Raw genomic sequence first — 20705 nt, 5'->3', positions numbered from 1 at the left:
CTAGGAGCTCTTCCAGTGCAGGGGAGGCCTTTGCCTTTCTGACCAGCAGTTTTTTGCCCAACAGAATGGAAAGAGGATGCAGCAGGAATTGACACACTCCTCGAGCCTGCCCGCAGCTGAGTCAGCGCCCCACCCTGAGGTTACACCCTTGATCCTTTGCACCACCCAGAGCAAAGAAACCAAATTGGAGGGCTGGCTGGCTGCTGCTGGGAGACAGTGGTCGGTGTGGCTTCCCGTAGAGCCACTCCAGATGGACAGAGGGCGCAGCCTATTAGGTGTCTCCATGTACCCACTTAGGCCCACCCAGAGAGTGGGGCATTTTCCCGTGGGACCTTGGCAGTCCCTCTTGGGGGAGGCCCTTTGTGCGTAGGAGGCTAAATCTTAGTCCTGTGTGTCTCTTCCTCAAGACCTTCCCAATTGCAGTGGTCCAGTTCAGTCGCTCAGTTGTGTCAGACTCTTTGCGACCCCATGGCCTGTTGCAGGGCAGGCCTCCCTGTCCATCACCAACTCCCAGAGTTTACTCAGACTCATGTCCGTTGAGTGAGTAATGCCGCAGGAACTGAAATTTCAGATTTTTACTAAGGCGGTTTTTGAGTCTGGGCACACAGGTTAAATAGCACAGCCTGTTAGAGGAAGTGCAGAGATGCTAACCAAGGCAGCCTTCCTAGTTTGCTCTTAATCCTGAAGGGAAGGAACTTGGCCTTTGCGTTCTCCTATCTAGATGAGATGGCCTAGGAAATTAAGGGGGGCGCCTCAGTGCCTCCTGCTGGGTTATCACCCCAGACCCAGTGTCCTTGGGGAAGGGAAGATACGCCTTTTGTCTTCCATAAACTCCTAGATGGCTAGGTACTCAAGTAGGTGGTTGGAGAACCAGGGCTCCTTGCCATGGCCCTACCCCTACCTCCCCTAGTGACTGCGGGTCTTTCCCCCACTCACTCCTACAGTGCAGTATCCACATTTACCTCCTCTTTGCCTTGGTTTTCCCATCTGTAAAATGAGGGGGTTGAACTAGATTCAGTTCAGTTCAGTTCAGTCGCTCAGTCGTGTCCGACTCTCTGCAACCCCATGAATCGCAGCACGCCAGGCCTGCCTGTCCATCACCAACTCCCAGAGTTCACTCATACTCACGTCCATCGAGTCGGTGATGCCATCCAACCATCTCATCCTCTGTTGTCCCTTTCTGCCCCCAATCCCTCCCAGCATCAGAGTCTTTTCCAATGAGCCAACTCTTCTCATCAGGTGGCCAAAGTACTGGAGTTTCAGCTTCAGCATCATTCCCTCCAAAGAACACCCAGGGCTGATCTCCTTTAGAATGGACTGGTTGGATCTCCTTGCAGTCCAAGGGACTCTCAAGAGTCTTCTCCAACACCACAGTTCAAAAGCATCAATTCTTCAGTGCTCAGCTTTCTTCACAGTCCAACTCTCACATCCAAACATGACCACTGGAAAAACCATAGCCTTGACTAGAAGGACCTTTGTTGGCAAAGTAATATCTCTGCTTTTTAATATGCTGTCTAGGTTGGTCATAACTTTCCTTCCAAGGAGTAAGCGTCTTTTAATTTCATGGCTCCAATCACCATCTGCATCAGGAACTTCCAATTGTCATTCCCCCCTTCAATTCTTAGGTTCTTTGGGAATGCTTCAGAAAACTGCTCGGGTAAGAGGGACGGCGGAGAAGGGGGACAGCCCTTTGGGTCCCAGAGCAGCTCCAATTCTATAGGTTGATAAGAAAAGTATGTACATTGTGGTTCTGCATACGATTATTGTGTCATTGAGAGAAAAGTTTAAACTTTGTATTTTGCTCTATTCCCTCATCTCTCCCCACCCTCCTGTTCACTCCATCAGTTGACACACTGATGTTCAGTCGCCAAGTTGTGTCCAACTCTTTGTGACCCCATAGACTGCAGCATGCCAGGCTTCCCTGTTCCTCACCATCTCCTAGAGTTTGCCCAAGTTCATGTCCATTAAATCGGTGATGCCATCCAACCATCTCATCCTCTGTTGCCCTCTTCTCCTTCTGCCCTCGATCATTCCCAGCATCAGGATCGTTTCAAATGAATCTGCTGTTCACATCAGGCGAGCTTCAACTTCAGCATCAGTCTTTCCAATGAGTATTCAGGATTGATTTCCTTTAAGATGGACTGGTTTGATCTCCTTGCTGTCCAAGGGATTCTCAAGAGTCTTCTCCAGCACTGCAATTCAAAAGCATCAATTCTTTGGCACTCTGCCTTCGTTATGGTCCAGCTGTCACACCCATACATGACTATTGGAGAGACCATAGCCTTGACTATATGGACCTTTGTTGGCAAAAGGACGTCTTTGCTTTTTAACACACTGTCAAGGTCTGGCATAGCTTTCCTGCCAAGAAGCAGTCATGGCCGCAGTCACCATCCACAGTGGTTCTAGAGCCCAGGAAGAGGAAATCTATCACCGCTTCCTCTTTTCCCCTTCTATTTGTCATGAAGTGATGGGACTAGTTGCCATAATCTTAGTTTTTTTAATACTGAGTTTTAAACCAGCTTTTTTCACTCTCCTCCTTCACCCTCATCAAGAGGCTGTTTAGTTCCTCTTTGCTTTCTGCCATTAGAATGGTATCATCTGCATATCTGATGTTGTTGATATTTCTCCTGGCAATCTTGATTTCAGCTTGTAATTCATACAGCCCAGCGTTTTGCATGATATGTTCTGTGTATAAGCTAAATAAGCATGGTGCAATAAACAGCCTTGTATTCCTTTCTCGATCTTGAACAAGTCAGTTGTTCCATACAGGGCTCTAGTGGTTGCTTCTTGATCTGCATACAGGTTTCTCAGGAGACAGGTAAGATGGTCTGGCATTGCCATCTCTTTAAGAATTTTTCACAGTTTGTTATGATCCACACAGTCAGAGGCATTAGCCTAGTTAATGCAACAGCAGTAGATGTTTTTCTGGAATTCTCTTGCTTTATGATCCAGTGGATGTTGGCAATTTAATCCCTGGTTCTGCCTTTTCTAAACGCAGACTGAACATATGGATGTTCTCGGTTTACATAATGCTGACGCCTAGCTTGAAGGATTTGGAGCATAACCTTACTACCATGGGAGATGAGTGCAATTGTCTGGTGATTTGAGTAATCTTTAGTACTGCCCTTCTTGGGAACTGGGATGAGGAGTGACCTTTTCCAGTTTTGTGGCCACTGCTGGGTTTTCTAAATTTGCTGACATATTGAGCGCAACACTTTAATAGCATCATCTTTTAGAATTTTAAATAGCTCTGCTGGAATGTCATCACCTCCACTAGTTTTATTGTCAGCAGTGCTTCCTGAGACTCACTTGACTTCACACTCCAGAATGTCTGTCCCTGGACAAGTGCCCACAGCCTCATGGTTATCTGGGTCATTAAGATCTTTTTTTGTTCAATTCTTCTGTGTATTCTTGCTCTGTTTTCTTGATGTCTTCTGCTCCTGTTACCCCTTCATGGATCACTGTCTTGTCGTGGTGAAAGGGCTTGAATAACTCAGTGAAGCGATGAGCCATGCCATGTAGGGCCGTGAGAGATGGATGGGTGATAGTGGAGGGTTCTGACAAAACGTGATCCACTGAAGGAGGGAATGGCAAGTCACTCCAGTATGCTTGCGTGAGAACCTCCTGAACTGTATGAAAGGACCAAAAGACAGGACACACTGACCTTGTTATTCCATGCACCTGACAATCTCATCATCACACAAGCTCATCTTCACCTCTTTTGCTGATCTCTGCTTGTGGTGCTTTCTTTGGAGATCTGCTCGTCCAGGTTCTAGCTCAAACGTACCCTCCCTAAAGCAGCCTTCACTGCCCTGCCCTTCTTCTTCCTCTTTTTTTTTTTTTTTTTTTGCTTCTTGACATGTGGGGTCTTAGTTCCCCAACCAGAGATCAAACCCATGCCCCATGCAGTGGAAGGGTGGAGCCCTAACCACTGGAATTCCCTGCCCTTCCAAAGGCACCCATCCAGTTCCTTTATAGCCTGACACCCAGTTTTCATTGTTGTTGTTTTGGTTTTATTCCTTTCTATTGATTCATAAACCAATATAATCAGTGCCGGGTCTTCACTGCTGTTCCCCGGCCACTCTTCAGGTGCAGTGAGCAGGCTTCTCACTGCAGCGCTCCTCTTGTGGAGTTCACGCTCTAGAGCGCAGGCTCAGTAGTTCTGGAACTCTGGCTTAGTTGCCCCGATGCATATGGAACTTCCCAGACCAGGGAGCAAACCTGTGTCCCCTGCATTGGCAGGCGAATTCTTAACCACTGGACCACTAGGGAAGCCCTGTTACCCCGTTTTTATTACCTGTTCATTTTTTTTCCTCCTCCACTAAAAGCAGGGTCCACAAGGCCAAGGACCTTGACTGTTCTCTCAGCATGCCTCCAGCACGTACCACTGAACATAGGCTGGCTAAACATTGACTGAATGAATCACTGCATAACTGAATGGACAGAGAAGGCTTAGGTTTTATGATCAAACTAATCTGATAAAGGCCAGGGGGGACATTTAACAAAATTAGGTTGCTTTATTAACCTGATGCAGCAAGGGAGACAACACCCAGAGGAGCCAAACAAAGGAAGGGACCGGTTTATCATAGGATTAGGGAGAAGAGTGGAATTTCCGTGAAAATGAACTGAAGCCCTATTGACTCAGAGCAAACCTCATTGTGTGGAGAAGGGTTAACATTTGACTTGGGCTGAGAAGCAAATCCCTGGTCTTGTTTCCTTGGACAGCACAAAGTTAAGATCAATATAGACTATTGCGTCCAGAAACCCCTTATCTGAAGCTCTGTACTGGGGTTGGTAATCCCAGCTGCTTCTCCGCGAAAAATCTGGCTTCAACCCTCCACACCAGAGAAGGATACTCTGTTCTCAAAGTTTCTGACCGTCTCTGCTTTTAGAGAATAAGGTTTCTCAGCACCATCTCTGCTGATAATTGGCAACAGAAGACTTGAGAGCTTCATGTTTGATAGGAATGCCTTGCTGCCTCATCACTGGGATCTGAGGGCCGTCAAGTGCTCCAGGCTTCCCCCTGCAGGGTGACCCCAGCTCCCTCGGGCCCTGCAACCCCCTGGGCCTCCATTAGAACACCAGGCCAAGTCTCCACCCTGGCTTCCCGTCCAGACTATGGGCTTGAGAGGGCCTGACCCAAGTTAGGTTCATTCTCCTCTGCCCGTGCCTGGCACAGAATACCAGTAGGCGCTCAGTCCATGCCCATCAAATCTAACTGTTGATCGGTTTTCTAAATGGGAAGAAAAAGAAGTGGATGGGGGGTGGGGGGAAGTGGAGGAAAACATATCAAAATGATGGAAGCAGTTGTGGAAGAGAGATGGGAATGTAGGTGATTTTTACAAATCTTTTCCAAAGTGGAAGTTTCTAAACCTGAGCCAGTGTGAATATTCTGAAAAAGGAAAAGATAATGGAATTGTTGACTCTTAAGATTTAAAAAGTGAATTTTTTAAGCTGTTTTTTTTTTCTTTTCAAATTAACAAAACCTTTTAGTTCGGTACAGTTGAAAGGTATAGTTAGCAGGATGTCCTAACTCCCTGTTGGTCACATACCTGAGAAGGTTGTCATAGCCCTCAGCCTCCTCCTGAAGCTGGGTGGAGGGCCCTTGAGGGCCCATTGCCCAGCCACAGGATGGAATTTTACATGTTTGACTGCTTTTTGTCCTAAAACTATTTTTGGAAAATTGTCTGAGGGCCTGCCCTGACCCACCGGGAAGAAGTAGATACTACAGTGGCCTGGGAACCTTTGACAGTTGCATATATCTCCGGCATTGTCTCCCATCCTCCCCACTCCCCTGGATTGTGGACGTCTTTGAGTCCAAGGAGGGACTCAGTCCCTTCCTTGCCCTCACTCTGGCCTCGCCAGACCAGTTCCTGAGCTTTTGCGGGAGATGGAGTGGGGATAGCGACTGGAGGAGAGGGTTTCAGGGGGAATGGTTGAGATTCCAGGGGTGGTTTTAGGAGAAAAATGTGGGGCAGTTATAATATGTGGAGCCAGTGGATGGGCAAAGAAAAACGAGAATGTTAAGAGTTACTGTTGATGCAATCACTTTGGAGAAAAATTTGATGGACAGGGAAGCCTGGCGTGCTGCAGTCCATGGGGTGGCAGAGTCGGATGCAACTGAGCGACTGCACTGAACTGAGCTGAGAAGCTGAAAACGAGCACACTCTCCCGCTTCGCCATCCCATTTCTTGGAATATGCCCTAAGACCACTCTCATCCGTGCCTGGAGATATATCCAAGGATGTCCCCTGAAGCACTGTTTGAAATCAGGAGAAACTGGCCCCGTTCTAAACGTCCATCGGGAGAGGGGAAGGATAAATATCTGCTGTTGTTGGGCAATAGCATGCTCTACAACAATGAACTGAAGAGAGAGAAACTAGCATAGAGTAGACCTCAAAACCACTGGCTGGAAATATTTAGTGAAGGAAGCAAGTTATGGAAAATCAATATGGCAAGATGCCATGCATTTATTTTTTTAAAACTAAAAAAAAATGTAATATATGGTTTATGGATAGTTATATCTAAATATAACAACAAGGAGTGGAAGGATAAGGACCAAGCCCCATTTATCAGTCAGGAGAGGGGATAGGTTAGGTCCATGTCACTGTAACAAACACCCAAAATCTCAAGCAGCTTATAATATATACTTACAACAAGAGTATATTTCTTTTTTCTTTCTTTCTTTTTTTTTTTTGAGGGGCCGTACAGCTTGGCATGTAGGATCTTAGTTCCCCCACCAGGGATCACACCCCATGCCCCCTGCAGTAGAAACTGGGAGACTTGACCACTGGTCTACCAGGGACGTACCAAGAGTAAATTTCTTGCATTGGACTCCCCTGATGGTTCAGATGGTAAAGAATCTGCCTGCAATGCAGAAGACCTGGGTTCGATCCCTGGGTCTGGAAGATCCCTTGGAGAAGGAAAGAAGATCCCACTCCAGTATTCTTGCGTGGAGAATTCCATGGAGAGAGGAGCCTGGCAGGCTACAGTGCCTGGGGTCGCAGAGTTGGACGTGACTGAGCAACTAACACTTACTACATGTCCATCAGGGGGCAGCAAGAGGCTCTGCGCCACAAAGCTCTGCTAGCCCCAAGGGAAAACCAGTAATACTGGGTGGACAACCCCGCAAGTGTGAAGATGAAGACCCTTGGATAGAGTACAAAAGGGCCTCCACCTGAACTACAGTTATTATCTTAGAAAATGTGAAGCAAAAATGTGAAATTTGTTTATTGTGGAGAGAAGTTATGTGGGTGTTTTATATATTATTTGTCGGGAAGATCCCCTGGAGAAAGAAATGGCAACCCACTCCAGTCCTCTTGCCTGGAAAATTCCATGGACTGAGGAGCCTGGCGGGCTACAGTTCATGGAGTCGCAAAGAGTCGGACACAACTGAGCGACTTCACCTTCCTCATGTTGTGTCTTTTAATTTTTAAACACTAGACGTGTACTTTTTTTTGTTTGTTTGATTTTTTTATCTTTTAGAAGTGTAGTTTTTTAAGTGAAGGGGCAATGGAGCAAAGTTAACATTGAGGGTTATATTTGTGTGTCCTTGTGGGAACCGTGTTTCAAGGTATTCAGGAGAAATAGGAGTGAAAGAGTTACGTTGTTTTTGCGTCCTCTGGATGTCAGCGGTGGCTCTCTGGGCCCTGACCTTCCACCTCGCATGTACATCTGTGTTTGCGTCTGCCCCCCACTGCAGCCAGAGCTCTCCCTGAGCTTGCCCAGCTCACCTCTGTTCTCTCAGCCCTGAACTTTCAACAGAGAAGGTGCCCGGTAAATGTTTACTGAATGACTCTGATATGCTCTGCTCATTTCTTTGTAAATATTGAGCCATTTCAGGGCAGGAAGCGTGTTGCCTTCTCCGCAGGTTGAAGGAATGAATGCTTGTTGAATGAATGAAAGCCTGCAGTCCCTCTTCCCCAGCCCATCAGTGGAAGCAGAAAATACACAGCCCATGCCCCCTCCACCACGAGCTTCCCAAGGGGCTGCTGAGGATGGTGTATCTGCAGCCTCTACAGTGCTTTTAGGCCTGTGCTGAAAAGCCAATCATCGCGCAGGTGGCTGTGCAAGGCATCCAGCTTCCCAGAACTCACTCCGTTTGTTTTTGTTTATTTCCCTGTCACGCCTCTTAGTTCCCTGACCAGGGATTGAACCCGTGATCCCTGCTGTGGAAGCACAAAGTCTCAACCACTGGACCACCAAGGAAGTCCTTCACCTGGTTTTAACCACGAAAAGTCCTTTTCTATCCCCTCACTCCCAGGCAAACTGGCGTGCTCGGTCACTTGACAACAGCTCCCTTCTATCTGAGCCTCATTTTTCTCTCATTCTAATAGGAGAGAGTTGGGTCTCATTTCTACATACAACATCTAAAATTCTAGAAACGGGCTGGAAAGAGAGGTGAGTCAAAAAAGAAAGAAAGACTCAGGCTGGAATTTTCTGAGAGATCTTTTATTTTTTATAAAGAGTGTGGATGGGCACTACCGCCTTGGCCTTGGTTCTTAGTTGCTTGCAATGGTCTGAAAAAAAAAAGGGAGTAAAACCAGAACGGTCTAGTCAGGAGCACAGCTTCTAATGCCATATGGAACTGAGTTCAAGTCCCAGCCATGTCACTCATTAACTGCGTGACCCTGGGAGAGTGACTTGACCTCTCTAGCCTCAATTTTCTCATCTGTATAATGGGAGTGATCATAATACTTACTTCATGTGGATTTTAAATTAAACACATAGGTGTCATCACGGTGCCTGGCATATGTTTAAGAGTCCATAGATGATGACTAATGCTCTTGTCATGAACAACATTAATCCTCCCTGATCACTCATTCCCAGGTGAAGCTGGCACGGTCACTGGGGCCTGAGCTTCACCTATCACAGTGTCCATCCCATTTCATCAGTTTGCTCATCTCGTCATCTGTTTCCCACAAGCCGCACATCACTCTATCCTCCATGACAAGAAAAGACCTGGACCAGAGGAGGCATTTCCTAAACACTTGTTGAAATAAGGAAGTTCAGTAGTGTTCAGAACTCTACCCAGAAGCCCTTGAGGCTGCAGAAAACATCCTCAAGCCCCTCTGGAAGGTCCCCAACCCCCACCCCCAACTGCCGATCTGGGATCAGGATCTGCTGTTCTCATTCAGCCCCCAGAGCCCTCTCCACTCACCCTGCCCCGCTTACCTCATCAATCCAGTCAATGAAGGCTGAGACTCGCGTGAACACTGTGGGCTTCTTGATGGTGTTGCAGCCAAAGGCAGAAACGAAGCTGGTCACGCCGTGGACCTGCCAGGAGCCGTCTGCTGCTGGGCAGTTGAGGGGTCCTCCAGAGTCACCCTGGAACGGTGAGAGAGCCGTAGGGGCTGAGCCTCGTCTGAGCTCCAAGGATTGGTTCTGACTTTGGGGGGCTGGAGAAAGCCTTATATGGCCTGACTTCTCTGGGCCTCAGTTTGCCCCTTTGCGATGGGTGCGAGCGTGCGCGCTAAGTTGCTTCAGTCGTGTCCGACTCTTTGTAATGCTGCGGATTGTAGCCCACCAGGCTCCTCTGTCCAAAGGATTCTCCAGGCAAGAGTACTGGAGTGGGTTGCCATTTCCTTCTCCAGGGGATCTTCCTGACCCAGGGATCCAACCTCTCTTTATGCTTCCTTTGTGCCTCTCTTTATGTCTCCTGCATTGGTAGGTGGGTTCTTTACCACTAGCACCGCCTGGGAAGCCCTTTGTGATGGGGAATGATACCTATTATGCCTATCTTATAAGATATTATGACAGTTAAATGAGATGATAAGCCTACAGTCTTAGCACAATGCCTGGTAGAGAGGAAGCAAGCTAATAGTAGTTCTGATTGTTATTCCCACAGTTAGTTATTATTATTCATATTCACTTATAGTACAATGAGAGTATTGCTTAATTATGACTTCAGGACCCCAGAGCTGAAGGTGACTTTAGAGATCACGATGCCTCTTTTCCTCGGTGTGAAGTGAAGTGAAAGTTGCTCAGTGGTGTCCAACTCTTTGCAACCCCATGGACTGTGCAGCCCATGGAATTCTCCAGGCCAGAATACTGGAGTGGGTAGCCTTTCCCTTCTCCAGGGAAATCTTCCCAACCCAGGGATTGAACCCAAGTCTCCTGCATTGCAGGCAGATTTTTTTTACCAGCTGAGCTACAAGGGAAGCCCAAGAATACTGGAGTGGGTAGCCTATCCCTTCTCCAGCAGACCTTTCCGACCCAGGAATCGAACTGGGGTCTCCTGCCTCGCAGGCGGATTCTTTACCAGCTGAGCTCTCAGGGAAGCCCCGTTCCCTGGTGCACTGACGGGGACTCCCGAGGACCAGGAAGGCGCAGTGATTTGCTCCGGATCAGGTCAGTGTGGCAGACCAGGGCTGTGTGTCCCGGCTGCGCTGACTTCCTCCCAGTTTCGCCCGGCCTGGAGGCTGAATGGGCAAGATTCCTCCTCCGCTCCCAGGCAGAGGGGCCCCAGGCCCTGCACACCCAGCAGACGGGCTGCAGCCCTGCACCGCCGTGGGCGCGGGCGGGGGTGAGAGCTGACTCACGTTGCAGCCGGAGCGGACGTCCCCGCCGGCGCACACCATGGTTTTCTTCACGGTGAAGCCCCACCAGTCCCACTGGGAGCAGTGCTCGTAGTCCACCACGGGCAGCAGCGCCTCCTGCAGCTTGTCTGGGAGCGGCCCGCCAGCTGTGCAGACGGAGAGCAGTGAGGGCGGGGTCGGGGTGGGGAGTTGCTGTGGGGGTGCCGAGCCTGGGCCAGCGTCTGAGTCAGAGCTGGGAGCCCCAGGATGGTGTGGGGGTTACGAGGAAAGCCTGCTCCTCCAGTGTGAGGTGAAGTCTCCTCCCACCAGGGCGTGTGGTCCTGCCTGCTCTGTGCATCAGAACATCCCGCGAAGGGCAGAAAGGAGAGACTAAACCCCGCCGCGCTGCACACGCTCGTGCTTGGGAGGGAGAGCGGAGAAGGCGGCCACTGGGGGAGGAATGTGAGGAAGTGCTAGGCTGCTCTGGGTTCTGCCCTCAGCCCTCGCCCCGGGCTCTGTCTTCCTGCCCACCGTCCCTTCAGCCAGTTGGAGGACTCGGCACGCACTGTAGAGACGGCCCCAGCCGCTGATGTAGCAGGGGGCTTCATTGGGCAGGATGTCGCCGGCGGGAGGGAGGCTGGCAAGCTGGACCTTGTCTCCCAGCTGGGCGCTGCGCGAGAGCTTGACGAGGGCGATGTCGTTGCTGGGGAGGAGGGAAGAGTCACGGGGAGGAGCCTGGTCCTCCAGCCAGACTAAGCTCCAGCCCCAGCTTTGCGCAGGATATTTCACCTCTGGGATGCCCCCGACGCTCCCCTCTGGATCCCGTGCATTCTTACTGCTGAGCAACTTCTGGAAGCCCCTCCCCCGCCCCCCGCCCCTCCAGCCCACAGTGACCCTTGGCCTCGGTAACTGTGCTCGGCTTTTACACCAGGGGTTTGTACACTTCATCCGTGTCAGAATCAGAGGAGGGCTTCTTAATAAAAGGATGCCGGAGCCCGTTCCAGAGTTTTGGATGCAGTGGGTTTGGGAGGCCCCGAGGCCTCGCCTTCCTAGTGAGTTCCCAGGTGCTGCTGCTGGCCTGGGGACCACACTTGGAGAACCAGCGCTCCTTTCATCTTCCTGTTTGTCACTCAGATCGTCACATCGGGGTCTGACTTTCTCTCTGCCTACCCCAGGAGCCCCATGGAGATGGGTCCAGGTCTTGATCATCACGGTCCCCCACTTCTGCACTCACAGGGGTTCTGCACCCCACTTTGGTCCTCTCCCCAGAAAAATGCTGAGCGAAGCCACCCAGACATACAATTCTGCATATGCTTGAGAGGCTTAAGAAGCCTACTCTGTGTTCTCACCCAGTGATGGCCTTCTTGACCTTCGTGAAGGTCACCCTTGACACGTGGTCAAACTCAGGCCCAGAGAAAGTCGATGACTTGCCCAAGCCACACAGCGACTCAGTGCTGGAGGCTGACTCTCAGCCCAGTGCTCCTCCCTTGAGCCACAGTGCCGGGAACCCAGGAGGCTCTGGAGGAGTGTCCATTGAATGGAGGAACCTTTGGATTTGGGGTTCCTAAGTCACTCCTCTTCTGAAGCCACAGAGCCAAGTGGCCTCGGGGGAATTCCTGCCCCTGCCTGGGCCCTGCTGTCCCCTCTGTAGGGAGAGAGGTTTGAGGTGGGTGATCCCCAGAGGCTCTCCTGGCTCCGACCTTCAGGTCCGTTGCCTCTGGGAATCTTCTCCACATCAGTGTCCGGTCCTAGAGGGGCCCGCAGAGGAGCCCCTGGGTGCCCAGCTTGAGAGACCACTCACCCGCAGGCCACGCAGTTGGAGTTCCAGAGAGGGTGCACGAAGAGGTCCCCGGCATTGATGGGGATCACCTGTTCAGAGCCCTCCAGCTCAGAGCGGTCATACTCGCCCAGCACCACCTGATAGGTCCGGGAGGTCCTGCCGACGGAGGTGACATTAGCCCAGGCCTGAGCGGCCTCCTCCGTCCCCTCCCACCATCCTCCACGGCCCCAGCCCGCCTGGGTCTCATGCAGGGACAGGGGCAAGCAAGAGAACTCACGAGATGCAGTGGCCCGCGGTTACGACCCAGTCAGCAGCAATGAGGCTGCCGCCGCAGGTGTGATAAAATGCTCCGTCCTTTTCATACTGCAGGGAGACCTGGCGGCAAGGGAGGGGGGCTTCTGAGTGGTCTGGGCCCCACAAAGGGGGTTGCTACCCATGGCTGTATAGGTTGTGCCCTGCACAACTCTAGAGGGCAGTAGTCACAGAGAATGGCATCCTCTGGAAAGGGGATGCCCATCCCACACACAACTGTACCTTCCACAGCTGCTTTCAAGCTGCAACGGTGGAATTAAGTCACTGCAATGGAAACCACAGGGCCGACAGAGGCTAAAACGTTTCCTCTCTCCGCCTTTGCAGAACAAGCCAGAGGACACCTGATATAGGCCAATGACATCCCACAGAACTTTCTGTGATGATGGAAATGTTTGGTAGGATTCAGCCTGGTAGCTACTGGCCACGTGTGGTTATTGAGAAATTAAACTGTGGCTAGTGGACTTCCCTGGTGGTGCAGTGAATAAGAATCCGCCTGCCGATGCAGGGGACACAGGTTTGATCCCTGGTCCAGGAAGATTCCACATGCCTTGGAGCAACTAAAGCCACACAATTACTAAGCCTGTGCTCTGGAGCTCTTGAGTCACAACTACTGAACCTACGTGCTGCAACAAACCCGGGCACCCTAGACCTTGTGCTCTGCCACGAAAGATGCCACCACGATAAGAAGCCCATGCATAGCAGTGAAGAGTAGCCCTTACTAGCCGCAACTCGAGAAAGCCTGCGTGCAGCAGCAAAGACCCAGCGCAATCAATCAATCCATAAAATGTGGTCAGCACTGAGCGACTGAATTTCTAATATGACTTAATTTTAATGAATTTAAGTTTAGGCCTATACAGGAAAAGAGTCTATAAAAAAGAGTGGACATGTTTCTGTATAACTGATTCACTCTCTGTATACCTGAAACTAACACCACTTTGTAAATCAACTACACTCCAATAAAAATTAAAATAAATACATAAATTTAAATAGCCACACGTGATAAGTGGCCACTGTGTTACTGCCGTGAGTCTAGTCCTCTCTGCCTCCTTCCTCTGACCTCCACAAACGCCCTTCATCCCTTTATTGCTCTCAGACTTTATAGCCCTATTGTATAATGTGTATCCAGAGAAGGCAATGGCACCCCACTCCAGTACTCTTGCTTGGAAAATCCCATGGACGGAGGAGCCTGGTGGGCTGCAGTCCATGGGGTCGCTAAGAGTCGGGCACGACTGAGCGACTTTACTTTCACTTTTCACTTTCATGCATTGCAGAAGGAAATGGCAACCCACTCCAGTGTTCTTGCCTGGAGAATCCCAGGGACGGGGGAGCCTGGTGTGCTGCCGTCTACGGGGTCGCACAGAGTCAGACACGACTGAAGCGACTTAGCAACAGCATAATGTGTATCGTCGAAAAAAATGTATAATTAGCTCATCAAACCCATGATTTCTTGACCAGTATTGCTAAAATGAGGCTGACGTAGGTATTTCAGTTTTTAAAAGTGAATCGGTTTAAAGAAAATAGTGGCAGGCCTTCCTTGGCAGTCCAGGGGTTAAGACTCTGTGCTTCCAATGCAGGGAACAAGGCTTCGGACCCTGGCCTGGGAAATAAGACCTCACATCCCTCCATAAACATAGCGCTGAACTTCCACCATTAATGCACTGACCCTTGGGTTAAACATTTCTCTTTCCCCAGAGTCTACTGTTAACATACAAACAGCCCAGTGAGAATTACAGGTTAAATGGGGAAAACTTCTGTATGAAGGCGATTATCCAATGGTTTCCTGGTCTTTGGGAAACTGAAGTGGATACCGGAAGCAATGCAGTGGGGTCCAGACTGGGTGCCCTGCGATCAGAGCATGGGGTGAAGAGCCCATGGTGGGAAATAGCGCAGCTGGTATTGCTCTTACCTGCCAGGGCCAGCTGTAGGGGACCGCATCCTCACCATTGACAACTCTGGAGGAGGGGTGGGACAAAGGCTGGCTGAAGCCCGAGGCTAGAGGAGACAGGAGAAGGGTCAATCAGTCCCAAGGTTCCCCAAAGCAAAGAGGAGGTCTGGGCCCCAGACAGGCTGTGACATCCCACACAACTCCTTCCCATCTCTGACCCCAGTAGCCGCGTATCAACAGTGAGCATTTGGGCAAGAGCAGGGATTTCTGGAGTCCTGGGAGTCTGGGATGGAGATGAACACGTGGCTTCCTTTCAGGGCAGGAGTAAACCTGATGCACTTAGAACAGCGCCTGGTACCCAGAGGGGGCTTGAGGAGCAATAGCTATCGCCATGAAGAGGGGCCGCTTTGGAGTGAGGCTGTCTGGATTCAAAGTGCAGCTCTGCCCCTGGTTCTAGGATGGGCCACTTTACTTCTCTGAGGGTCAGTTTCTCTATCTGCAAAATGGGAATATTAATAGTACAGATCTCATGGGGCTGCTGTGAGGGTTACAGAAGATAATACAAGAAAAAACCCCAAGCCTTCTGCCTGGAACATAGCAGGCATTCAGTAAGCATGACCTGCTACCATCCATTACTGCTAGTCAAGGGAGGCTGCTTGGAGAGGGCGGCCCTGAGCTGCACTGTAATATGGCAGAGGTACCGGGAAAAGGCTAGATCACAGGATATGGAATGCAGTAAGGGGAGTGTGAGGGGAGAGTTGGAGGGTTAAGCAGAGGAACAGAAATTCCAAACCCAAGCAGTCTAACCACAGAGCCCAGACTCTTTACCATTAGACGTTGTTTACCACTGTTTCCGTCAAGGACTCCCACCCAGGGGTTTGGGTCTCCCAGTCCACCTCCTGAGCTGGTCCATCACCCACAGCTTCCCCTCGATTCTCTTGCTCCAGCACCGAGCTGAAAACCTCCACCGCCATCCTCAGCTCCAAGCTGAGCCCTCTCCTATGAAACCAGGCATTGCGTTCGAGAGACTCAGGGTGGGTGGTAGATTTCAAGGGATCCTGGCCCAGGGCAGCACAGGCTGGAGTCTTACCAAGGGCCACAAATAGGAGAAAACTCAGCAGCTGGATCATCATGAGCTTTGAGACGATAAGAAAGGGATTCATAGCCCAAGGCTTTAATATAGGGCAGAAGATGGGCGGGGGGGGGGCCCTCCTGGGCCCCATTCCCAGAACAGGTGGTGGAACACCAGATCTCCCATAGTCCAAGGCCACATCCCCACCCACCGCAGATGGGGCGGTGACCGCCAACAACAGGGTCCCGAGTGTGCTCTCCAAAGTGAGGCTGCACAGGTGGCCCAGAATGGCAAGCCGATAACAGGGGAGGGGGAAGGAAAGTTCATATCAGAGTAAGACAGCCTCTTCCAGGAGCAAACAGGGGCTCTGGGACAGCTCACACCTGTGTTCAAATCCTGGCTCTGCCACTCCCAAGCTCTGCGTCTTTGGGCACATGGCTTACCCCCTCTGAGCTTCAGGTTTCTCATCTCTAATATGGGATTAATATTACTCTCCACCTCAATTAAAAATATGTTTTTGTTGAGCATTCTCTCCATATCAGGATGTTCTTGGGGATGCAGCCTTGAGCAAGAACAGTCCCAGCTTTCTTGGGGCTGCTTTAGTCTACTAGGGGATTTGGAGGATGTCAGTTGCTCAGTCGTGTCCGACTCTGCGACATGTAGCCTGCCAGGCTCCTCTGTCCATGGAATTCTCCAGGCAAGTCTGCTTACTAGGGAAGACAATGACAAATCAGCAAAAATAAAGAAAGGCTATTTCTGTTTGTGCTGGAAGATGCTATGAAAAGAATAAGATGTAGGGGACTGAGGTGGGGATGGGAGTGACTCATTTAGGTGGGGGGCCAGAGAGAGTGACATTTGGGCTGAAGAGAATAGTGTTTGATTTAAGTCCTAAAGGGCGAGTAAGCCAGCCATGGGAAGCCCTGAAGGAAAAGCTCCCCAAGGGGGGAAAGACAAGTGCAGAGGTCTGGAGGCTTGTCCAAGGACAGGAGGTCAGTGAGGCTGAAGCATCAAAGCCTAAAGCTGATTCCACACCTGATCCAGCAATTCCACTCCTCTAGCCTCTCAAAAAAATCACGCACATGTGCCCCAGGAGGCATGCCCCAAGAATGTCCCTGGCTTCCCTGTCCACTCTCCTCAATAATGAAAGCCTAGGAACAACAGAAATGTCCATGAAGGCAAGTGGGTGAATAGATGTAGTCTATGTATACAATGGAATATTAAGCAGCAGTCAAAAAGAATGAATCGCCGTGACATGCCACACTGTAGATAATCTCTAGGAATATAAAGCAAGAAGGAAAAGAAGGCCCCAGAAGATGAAATATTGTTTAATACTCTTTTTGGAGAATTAAAAACTACTGAAATTTAAACATATACCTTTTAAAAAATACAGATAAGTGAATAAAATTGCATAAAAAGGCAAGCAAAGGCGCAATGAACCTAGGGTTAGGAATTATGTTCATTTCAAGTCTGGGGTGAAGGCAAAGAGGACAGGTCAGATGTTTTGAGAGCTTCCAGGCTTAGCAGCAGCAGCAGCAGCAGCTTTGTTTTGGTAGTTTTTGTTTTAGTTTTAGATTTTTGTTGAAGATTAATTTACATATAATAAAATTCACCGGTTTTAATTGTAGAATTTAATTTTTGACAAACACACACAGGCAGGTAACCACCGCCACCATCATGGCATGGAACGTTTTCATTACCCAGCTAGAGAGCCCACACACCCAACGAAAGATCTTGCATGACACGTCGGAGATGGTGTGTTCTGCCACTGAGAAAGAAAGAAAGTGAAGCAGTCTGTTGTGTTGGACTGTTTATGACCCCATGGACTGTAGCCCGCCAGACTCCACTGTCTATGGAATTTTCCAGGCAAGGATACTGGAGTGAGTTGCCATTTCTTTCTCCAGGGGGTCTTCCTGACCCAGTGATCGAACCCGGGTCTCCTGCACTGCAGGCAGCCTCTTAACTGTCTAAGCCACCACGGAAGCCCTAGGCAAAAAAATAAATACACACACACACAAAAAGAAATTTTCCTCCCACCTAGTTACTTTCTGTCCCCTGCCCCTACCCTCCCACCTCCACACCTGGCCCCCCTGGCAGCCTGGGATCTGCTTTCTGTCTCTTTAGTCTGGCCTTTTCTAGAACCTTTACATATAAATGGAAGCATATCGTTATTTATCTTATGTGTCTGGGCATCTTTTGGTTAGCATAATGCTTCTGTGAGTCACATGCGTCGTTGCGTTAGATGTGGTTTTGTAAGCGGCAACTATCTGATTTAAAACAACTATGTGTCTAATAAATAAAAGTGGCCCATGAGTGGACTAACGCTATTTGATTAGCCTAATTCTGTTTCCAGAAACCCAGATTTAGAGAGAGAGAAAAAGAGAAAAAGAGGTGGTTGAAGGCCAGACCCCACAAGCTTGCAGGTCAGGCTGATAAGGAGTTGGGTCTTTAATTCCAGGCACAGAGAGAAAGCCTCGGGGGCAGGAGTGGTGATTAAGTAGGGGAAGGACCTGGGGTCTCACACTCTCAAAAAATCTCTTTCCTGGGTACTGTATGAAGGCTTGTGGGGTGAGAGCGAAGGGAACCAGCTGGAGCTATTTCAGTTTCTTGGGCGAAGTTGGGGTATGGGAGGTGGGGTTGGGGTGGTAGAGACGGAGATGGAGAGATTTGGGTGGGATCAGGAGGTATTTTGGAGACAGAACGATATCTGAGACCATTTCAGTGAAGTGTGAAGCACAGAAAGTGAAAGCGTTAGTTGCTCGGTCGTGTCTGACTCTTTATGTCTGACCCCGTGGACTGTAGCCCGCCAGGCTGCTCCGTCCATGGGATTCTCCAGGCAAGAATACTGGAGTGGATAGCCATTCCCTTCTCCAGGGGATCTTCCCAACCCAGGGATTGAGCCTGGGTCTCCTGCACTGCAGGCGGATTCTTTACCATCTGAGCCGTCAGGGAAGCCTGTGAAGCACAGAGGCTGGCACTAAATCTGTGAACTCAGTTCACATTATTCTAATTGTAGAAAAGACTTGGCACATCCTTGTTGGCTGCTGGAAACAGGCTCCCAGCCCAGGGCCGACATTTCGCAGGGTCTCAATGCACGTTTGCAGAATAAGGCAAAGGAGCTCTGCAGACTTGACTGAGCAACACTCTCCTGTCCTCCACACCCAGCACTCCAAGGACGGCCAGATTCCTTCCTCCTGGTGTCATGGATCATGGAGAGCCATTCTTTGGGGGCTGCTACATTTCGGAAGCATGGGAGGAGGGCGACGTTTAGCTGCTTTAATCGGATCCCTCGTGATGGAATGCCAGGCATCAGCAGGCAGGGTTTCTTTCAAGGGTGCAGCCCCTCTGAGCACCCCCTACAGTGACGTCTGTGACGCCAACAGCCTGGGCCTGTGGTGAGTGTGTGGACAACAACAGAAGCAGCTGTGAAAATCCTTCAGAGCGTGATAAAAATAGCCGCGCCCTCCCTCCCCCTGTTCCCTGTGGGCCCGGGGAATGCTTGTTTGCTCAGCTTTGAAGCTCACAGCCATTTCCCAGACCCTGAGCAGAGGAAGAAAGGGGGAGAAACTGAAGATATGCCCGGGGAGGAAGAAGGGCAGGTCAGAGCTTCCCGGATCCCACCGTAGAGGGTCTGAAACAGACACAGCCTCAAAGATGATCTAATCCGTCTCTTCTGACAGATGGAAAAGGAAGACCCAGGGAACAGCAAGGACTGGCTCAGCACCCCTCCGCAGGGTCACTGCCTGCTCCCCGCAGGGTCACACGATAAGCCACCCCAGCCTTTATCTGGGTGGCCTTGAGTGGGTCCCAGCCTTTCTGCTGGCTCTGCAGGTGGGTGTGTGGCCACCCTGGCCCTCTCCTCTGTCCCAAGGGAGATGGACCCTCCAGGACCGCCCCATCACTAACCCTGTCAGGTCACCTTAGCCTCAAGGCCTAGCAGACACGCTGCCAGGGTGCTGCTGAATAATCCTCTGGGGTTTTCCGGCCTGGGAGCAGCTGGAGCTTTTCCCCTGGGAAGAGGGAGCTGGCAGGGAGGCTGCAGGGGCCCAGGTCCACAGCAGGGCTCAGCCTAAAGCCGAGCAAGCGGCATCCTGAACAGGAGGCGCAGAGCGAACAGAGAATTCGGAGGTGTGTCTGGAGAGGGTACGAGGGAGCTGGGGAGCCTTTTCTTAGCAGTAGGGGGAGGTGTTTTCATTATTTCTAGTTTCCTACCAGGTGGGAAACTTCAGGAGGGCACAACTTTCTGATTTATCTTTGAATTCCCAGTGCCAGGAGGAGCCTGGCACGTGTACTCAATGAAACGCACAATACGTTAAAAGAGGGAACGAAAGAATGAATGAGGCTGAAGATGCTTCAACGCCTGCTGACTCTTCCTCCCCTGACTCTGGAGCCCCAGCTGTGTTCTCTGCTGGGAGCTCAGCTCCCACCCAGAACCCTGTGGGCACCCAATAAAGAATCAGAGGGTCAGTGGGACTGGGAAATGGGAGATTAAACAATGTTCACAGGGATCTCTCCCGTAGGACTTCTTGGAATCTGGAAGGTACCAATGTTCATGGAGAGTCAGACACAGGTGATCTTAAATCCCAGACTCTGACGCCTCGTTGCCCAGCATCCCTCTCGGGTGGGATGGCTCAGCCACTGAGATCAGGCAGGGGCCCCATTGGCCCTGCAATGGTACCAAAAAGCCGCTGAGGGGACCCAGGGCTGGGCTGTCACGCAGATGGCTCTTGCCCCGAGGAAGTCGCTGTCTCAGCTGGGCCCCCTGGAGGTTGCTGGACAGCAGCACTGAGGAGGGATGCGGGCCCGGGGCCTGTCTTCCTGGGGCCAACCCCTCACCGCCTGCTCTGGGGGATGGTGCTGACCCAGGGGCTGGAGGTAGGCAGTCCCCTCCCTCCCCACTCTCATTCCACTGCCCTCCTGGCATGTACACATCCGCAAATATTTGTCAAACACCCACTAGATTCCAGGCACTGACCCATCACCAGGGATGGTCCTGCCAAGGAGACACAGCCGCCTGAGCCGCAGCCAGCAGGTGGGGTGCGGCAGCAAGAACCGGGTGTCAGCCGTCCTTCTGGACCGTCTCAGCTCCTCGCCCGGCTGCATCCTGCGCCGCGGGCCAGCCTGCTGGAAGCATCCGTGGGCT

The 20705-nt window shown here is 50.8% G+C and overlaps 1 protein-coding gene and 1 long non-coding RNA gene across 2 annotated transcripts; one reads left to right on the top strand and one right to left on the bottom strand.

Moving 5' to 3' along the window:
• LOC102188098 (proproteinase E) lies at nucleotides 8430-15644 on the bottom strand. The gene is made up of 8 exons (XM_018055348.1): nucleotides 15584-15644; nucleotides 14515-14600; nucleotides 12574-12671; nucleotides 12318-12452; nucleotides 11083-11219; nucleotides 10541-10683; nucleotides 9174-9326; nucleotides 8430-8518 (listed from the first exon to the last, which is right to left on the bottom strand). The coding sequence occupies exons 1-8, from the start codon at nucleotides 15624-15626 to the stop codon at nucleotides 8501-8503; spliced, it is 813 nt and encodes a 270-aa protein (XP_017910837.1). The 5' UTR covers nucleotides 15627-15644; the 3' UTR covers nucleotides 8430-8500.
• Nucleotides 19084-20205, top strand: LOC108638631. Its single transcript, XR_001919996.1, has 3 exons — nucleotides 19084-19161; nucleotides 19243-19393; nucleotides 19829-20205. It is a non-coding gene; the product is annotated as an uncharacterized LOC108638631 (long non-coding RNA).

The sequence above is a fragment of the Capra hircus genome, chromosome 2 (genome assembly GCF_001704415.2).
Source record: "Capra hircus breed San Clemente chromosome 2, ASM170441v1, whole genome shotgun sequence".
Classification (NCBI taxonomy): Eukaryota; Metazoa; Chordata; class Mammalia; order Artiodactyla; family Bovidae; genus Capra; species Capra hircus.
This window is presented reverse-complemented; position numbering and strand designations above follow the sequence as displayed.

What these genes read in the sequence shown, in the direction of transcription:
- LOC102188098 (XM_018055348.1), bottom strand. Translation starts at nt 15,626, where the DNA reads ATGATGATCCAGCTGCTGAGTTTTCTCCTATTTGTGGCCCTTG. An exon ending in CGGCTGGGGCCGTCTCTACA is followed by an intron (nt 10,684 to 11,082) that starts GTGCGTGCCGAG and finishes CCGTCTGCACAG; the next exon opens with CTGGCGGGCCGCTCCCAGAC. An exon ending in ACGTCCGCTCCGGCTGCAAC is followed by an intron (nt 9,327 to 10,540) that starts GTGAGTCAGCTC and finishes TCACCGTTCCAG; the next exon opens with GGTGACTCTGGAGGACCCCT.